Raw genomic sequence first — 7,002 nt, forward strand, 5'->3', positions numbered from 1 at the left:
GTTTAAAAACGAAGTTTTTGAGCCTGCGACAGGGAGACCTATCAGTGGCTGAGTTTGTGGTGAAATTTGAAAGAGGTTGCCACTTTGTGCCTTTGATTGGAGACGACGAGGCTGAGAAGCTCCAGCACTTTATTGTTGGGCTACGACCCACTATCCGATAAGATGTGCTCATGGAGGAGCCAGCTGATTATGCTTCGGCGCTCAGACGAGCTTTGAGGTCTGAGCAGACATTGAGGGACGTCTGCGCTGAGGCGCAGAGTAAGAGGCCGCTCCCATCTCAAGATCCGCAGCAGCAGCACAGGAAGAGGCCGTTCACTGGGTTGCAGCGTCAGCAGGGAGAAGTAATATTGCCCAAAGTGCAATCGTGCCCATTATGGGAAGTGCTTGGCAGGTGCTGGAGTTTGTTATCGGTGCAAGAAGCCGGGGCACGTGATCTCAGATTGTCCATGGCATGAGACGCCGACTCAGGGGAGAGTTTACGTGATGCAGGCTAAGGAGGCCGATCCTGATACCACACTCATCATAGGTAATGCTTAGAGTACTTAGTTAGGCGTGATTTAATCGATTTAATGATGCAATTTTGTTTATGAGCTTCTTATTGGGTTGTTTAGCATGCTGATATTTAAGTAGTTTTTAAACTTGGGTTGGCATGAGGACTTGTTTATGCTGCATGCTTGGTGAATATTGATTGTGTTAGCATGTGTAGTATTGATTTTGGAGAATTGATGACTTAGGACGAACCTAAGTAGAACTTGTCTTATCTGTTTTCAATCTTTCTGTGATTGTAATCGCCATTAATGCAGGTAGAATATTAGTAGCCGGAGTAACCACTAGAGCTTTGCTAGATTTGGGGGCTACTCATTCTTTTATTTCGAAGACCCTTGCCCGTAAGCGGGGTATTGTATGTGAAGAGTTGTTGGGAGGATTCACAGTGACCATCCCATCAGGGGAAGAACTATCTACTAGGAGAATGGTGAAGAATCTTGAACTTCTGATGCAAGGGCAACTAGTGGTTGCGGACCTTATACTGTTACCAATGCCTGAGTTCGACATGATTCTTGGGATGGATTGGATGACGAAGAATGCAGTGGCGATCGACTGTCAGCAGAGATCATTGTTGGTCAGACCAGAGGGAGAAGAACCGTTTTGGTTTGAGGCTACTAGGGGTTCGAGGAGGACTCGGATTATATCTTTCATGCAAGCTAAGCAGTTGGTGCATGATGGATATGAGGCATTTTTAGCCAGTTTATCTTTGACGGAGTTGCCAACACATCCAGATATTTCAGACGTGGACGCCGTCAGAGATTTTGAGGATGTGTTTCCAGGTGATGTTGCAGGTATCCCACCTGATAGAGAAGTCGAGTTCTCTATCAACTTAGTACCCGGTACTGTGCCAATTTCTATGGCACCGTATATATTGGCTCCTACGAAAATGAAATAACTGAAAGAGCAGATTGAAGAGTTGCTTGACAAAGGGTTCATACACCCTAGTTTCTCTCCATTGGGTGAACAAGTCCTCTTAGTGAAAAAGAAGGACGGAAGTTTAAGGTTGTGCATAGACTACCGAGAATTGAATGGAGTGACGGTAAAGAACAAGTACCCACTTCCCAGAATTGAGGATCTATTTGATCAGTTGCAAGGAGCCTCTGTATTTTCAAAGATTGATCTCCGTTCCGGCTATCATCAGTTGAAAGTCAAGGAGTCAGATGTGTTCAAGACAACTTTTAGGACTCGTTATGGCCACTACAAATTCCTTGTGATGCTGTTCGGGTTGACGAACGCGGCCGTGGTCTTCATGGATCTTATGAACCACGTGTTTCTGCTGTACTTGGACCATTTTGTCATTGTCTTCATTGATGATATCCTCATTTACTCAAAAGCTAGAGTAGAGCATTCACAGCATTTGAGGACGGTTCTAGAGGTGCTCCAAGAGCGGAAGTTATTTGCTAAGTTCGACAAATGTGAATTTTGGTTGGAAAGAGTAGCATTCTTGGGTCATATCATTTCCGAGAGCGGTGTTGAGGTAGACCCCTCCAAAGTTCAAGCAGTTAAGGAGTGGTCAGTACCTACAAATGCATCGGAGATTCGCAGCTTTCTTGGATTGGCCGGTTATTACAGGAAGTTTATCAAGGGCTTTTCATCCATTGCAATGCCCTTGACAACATTGACTAAGAAGAATGTTAAGTTTGTTTGGAGCCCGAAGTGCCAAGAGAGCTTTGATGTGTTGAAGGAGGCACTTAAGTCAGCGCCAGTGTTAGCTATGCCATCACGGCAAATTGATTTTGTGGTTTACACTGATGCTTCCAAGTTGGGATTGGGAGCAGTTCTTATGCAGCGAGATAGAGTTATTGCTTACGCTTCTAGGCAGTTGAAGGAGCATGTGAAGAAGTACCCTACTCATGATTTGGAATTGGCAGCTGTGGTTTTTGCACTCAAGATTTGGAGGCACTATCTCTATGGAGAGAAGTGTAAGATATTCAAAGACCACAAAAGCCTCAAGTACTTCTTCATCCAAAAGAAGTTGAATATGAGGCAACGGAGAAGGTTAGAGTTGGTAAAAGACTACGACTGCGACATTAGTTACCATCCGGGTAAGGCTAATGTCGTCGCAGATGCTTTGAGCAGAAAGACAGCAGTGATTGCCTCTATGACGGTGTCTAGGCCGTTGCAGGATGAGATTCAAAGATTTGGGCTAGAGTTCTATGCCGAGTGTAGAGCTCCTAGATTGTCAGCCTTGTCAGTGCAGACTACGTTGTTTGACCATATCAGAGTAGCTCAAGCAGTTGATGAGCATTTGAGTAAGTGGAGACAGAGAGCTGACGAGAGAGATAGTGGGTTGTATTCAGTGGTAGATGGGATTGTGAGGTTTAGAGGTTGACTTTGGGTGCCCGCAGGTGATTCTCTACGAGCTACTATCATGGCAGATGCACATACATCGCCGTACTCTATTCACCCAGGCAGTACAAAGATGTATTGGGACCTTTAGCAGTTATACTGGTGGCCAGTCATGAAGCGTGATATAGCCCGCTTTGTATTAGAATGCCTGACATGCCAGCAGGTCAAAGCAGAACATCAGAGACCTGCAGGATTGCTTAGGCCACTCCCTATTCCCGAGTGGAAATGGGAGAATATCACCATGAATTTCGTTGTTGGCTTGCCGAGGACAGTGAGAGGTTCGAATGCTATTTGGGTTATTGTCGACCATCTCACTAAGTCGGCACACTTTTTTCCAGTAAGGACGAATTTCTCTATGACTCAGTATGCAGAGTTGTATATCCGGGAGATAGTCAGACTACATGGTATCCCTGTTTCCATAGTGTCTGATAGAGATCCGCAGTTTACTTCGTCTTTTTGGAAGAGTCTTCACTCAGCTTTGGGGACAAAGCTTTTGTTTAGAACTGCCTTTCACCCCCAGACGGATGGATAGTCCGAGTGGGTGATCCAGATTATAGAGGATCTTTTGAGAGCCTGCGTTTTGGACTTTCACGATAGTTGGGAGTCGAGGTTACCATTGGTGGAATTTGCATATAAAAACAGCTAATAGGCCACCATTGGTATGGCGCCTTACGAGGCACTCTATGGGAGACCGTGTAGATCACCGGTATTATGGACCAAGATTGGTGAAAAGTCAGAGTTGGGACCCGAGATTGTTCAGCACACTGCCGAAGTTGTAGCCAAGATCCGTGATAGGATGAGGACTGCACAGAGCAGGCAGAAGAGTTATGCCGATCATAGGAGGAGAGACTTGGAGTTCTCGGTGGGAGACCATGTGTTTGTCCGAGTAGCTCCTATGAAGGGTGTAATGAGATTCGGGAAGAAAGGGAAACTGGCACCAAGGTTTTTAGGACCCTTTGAGATATTGGACAGAGTGGGGGCATTGGCTTATAGGGTGGCCTTGCCACCTAACTTGGATGGGGTCCATAATGTCTTCCACGTATCGATGCTCAGGAAGTACGTTTTGAATCCGTCTTATGTGCTTAGCATGGAACCTATTCAGTTATCTCCCCACATGACGTATGAGGAGAGGCCCATTCGGATTTTGGATACACAGGAGAGGAGACTCCGTAACAAGTCGATTCCAATGGTCAAAGTGAAATGGCAGAATCACTCGGATGAAGAGGCCACTTGGGAAGCAGAGGCAGATATCAGGACTCGTTATCGAGAGCTCTTTGGTAAGTTTTGAATTTCGAGGACGAAATTCCATATTAGGGAGGAAGGATATGTGATGCCTAGAATTTCTTAATTTAAGTTTCATGCCTAAATTAGTCTTTAAAATTTAATTATTTTTTAATTATTTTAATCTTCTGTGTCAATTGGCTAGATATTATATTTTTTTCCCGTGCATTGGAATTTATTATTTTAACTTTTGCAAAAATTAGTATTTTATTCTCGGACTAGTAAAATCCAGCCTTATATTTTAAAATTAGGATTTTTTTAGCTTGTATTTTTATTTGGTGCGGATAAAATTTTAATCCTAATTGCTAGTTTTGATTAGGAACTTTTTAAAGGTGTGCTTCACTTTTTCTTGAAATTTCCAACACTCTCAGTTTTCTAGGGTTTGCCTACCTATACACTTGAGTTCAAGATTTAATCCTAGCCACACACCCACACACAAAAAAAAAAAAAAAAACTCACACAACTCACGCTCACTCACACAAGAAGCCGATCTTCCCCCTGTTCTTCAAGAAGCGAGCGCCATCTCCATTTCTTCTTCAAGACCTTCTCCGCAGCAGCTTCATCTTCTCCGGCACAGCTGCAGCACGGAGAGCAGCAGCTGTTCACCCTCCGTCCAAGCTCGTTCCAGCCCTGCTCGACCCAGCTTCACTCGAGCCCTTGCTTTCTGTTTTTTTTTTGTAGCTTAGGCAAGGATATGGTTTCCTTGCTCTACCTTGTAGATTAGTTAGCTTGATTGTTGCATTCTCACATTTTCGAAGTATATATATGTATGCCCTGCCCTGTTTTCCTTTCCCTTCGAAATTTTCAGATTTTCATGCTTCAATGAATCGGCCATGCTGTTTGAAATGGATAGAGTAATGTTTTGCATTGGATTTGTCTTGTCGTGAATGAATCATTGCATTTGAGATTTTCAGAAACTATGCCTAACTGTTAGTTCGAATTTTTGAATTTTCTTGGCATGTGGGTCGATTTATTGTTGTGTTTGTTTGTGTGATTTGGATGGTGATGTAGGGGCTACCATGGGTGATATGTAGTTCACACGATAGTGTTAGGATGTGTGAAGTTAGAATGTGAGTTGGGTTGGAGAAAATTCGAACTTTATGGATTTTTGGGGCTCGGTTTGGTCGCTTGTTTGATCTGGATGCGAGCTGGCTTATGGGAGTTCCTAAGGGATTAAGATGAGCTTAAATATTGGTCTTGAACCTAGGGTAGTGGCTTGGACTTGGGGGTCTTGTGGCTAAGTTTTTGAGCGAGAAGAAAATGAGGTTTGAGCAAAATTCTAGAGGTGTATTAGGCTGTCCAGAAACTGGTTCTTAATCAGTGGTTAAACTTGGGTTTTGATCAAGGGCTCGGGTTGGAATTTAGTATTAGATGTTAAGAACTTGTTGGTAAAAGCGGGAAGTAATTCGATTAGAATTAGGCCATGTTCTAGGCTTTTGAACGAAGGTGAGCAGAAGTTTTTTTTTAGTAATAAGGCGCTGTCCGGAAATAGGACTTTATAAAATGGTTTTAATGGGATTAATATGTCGGGAATCAATCCTATGTTTAGTTTTAAGTGGGTGGGAGATATGATTTCAATCGGAACCCATTTTGAATGAGAACGGAGGGAGTTGTAGGTTTTATGGGTAAATCGCTCTAATTATCCTAAGTACGGGTATAAGGCCTTAGATTCCCATCTTTTGGTTGTCCCCTAATTCATCATCCCGGTCATTCACATTTGAGTCTCTCGCATGATCATTGAGTAAGTATTTTCAAGTGCACAACATTTACATATGCATGCTAAGTCCCAAAATCAAAAATAAAAGGAAAATAACTTTTACGAACGAAGTGAAATGATTGTGACTATAGAAATGGCGTGTATGTGTGTGTGTGTGTGTGGGGGGGGGGGGGGGGGGGTTGGGGGACGTTCTGACCTACCTTACCAAAGGATGTGTATGTGTGGGATTGAGAGACGTCTTGACCTACCTTACCAAATATAGACGTGTATGTGTGGGGTCGAGAGAAATCTTGATCTCCCTTACCAAGTATGGGCAAGATGGGTTGGGAAATACCTGACCTCCTTGCGGCATAGTGTACTGCAGCCATGATCATGATCGAAACCAAAGGATCACAATTCATGCAAGGATCTAAGTTTGCCAAGATATTTCACGTTTATGCTTCAGTACAGTATTTACAGTTACAGTGATTATGCTAGACTTAGCCATGCATATGTTTCATTCATGTTCTCTCATTTGCTTGAAGTCTGTTTTTGTTTCAAGTTAGGGGCACAAAACAAAAGTACTTTTAGTATCAGTTATTTTTAATCTGTCTGTGCTTGTATTTATGTAGTACTCGTTATTCCCCCATATTCTTGCTGAGTTTTTTAGACTCACTCCACTTATTTGTTTTCAGGTGAGTATGATTTCCTAGGTACTAAGGAGCAGGATCCCCAGGGTGAGGCCACTGGTGGTGCAGACCATTGATTGTCGCTGTTTTCCTTTTAGTTCCACAAACTCTGATGATATGTAATAATAAATCGTAGTAATTTAAACATTTACAGTTATTCGCAGGATGAGTCTTTCCATGATTTTGATCCTTTGGCATTATCCATCTGTCGTACCGCATCAAGCGGGGTTAACTTACTTTTATTTCGGGGTATTCTGATTCGGATTTTTATTAGGTGATTATTTTATTTGTTTGAACTGCTGCTTGTGACAGGTTGGCTTTTTAATAGTTTCAAACGAGTCATATGGCAAAATTTTTCTAAAATCCCGAATTTTCTTTATTAAATAAAATATCTATTTTAGAGGTATCTAGTCGTTTCATGTATATTTTAGAGGTGATAAC

At 42.7% G+C, this 7,002-nt stretch overlaps 1 protein-coding gene across 1 annotated transcript; it reads left to right on the forward strand.

Annotated features, from left to right (window-relative positions):
* Positions 1-3,802: 3,802 nt before the first annotated feature.
* On the forward strand, positions 3,803-6,638 carry LOC140878957 (uncharacterized). Its single transcript, XM_073282584.1, has 2 exons — positions 3,803-4,172; positions 6,568-6,638. Exons 1-2 carry the CDS (start codon positions 3,803-3,805, stop codon positions 6,636-6,638), a joined length of 441 nt encoding a protein of 146 aa, XP_073138685.1.
* Positions 6,639-7,002: the final 364 nt, after the last annotated feature.

Source organism: Henckelia pumila, chromosome 2 (genome assembly GCF_033568475.1).
Source record: "Henckelia pumila isolate YLH828 chromosome 2, ASM3356847v2, whole genome shotgun sequence".
Classification (NCBI taxonomy): Eukaryota; Viridiplantae; Streptophyta; class Magnoliopsida; order Lamiales; family Gesneriaceae; genus Henckelia; species Henckelia pumila.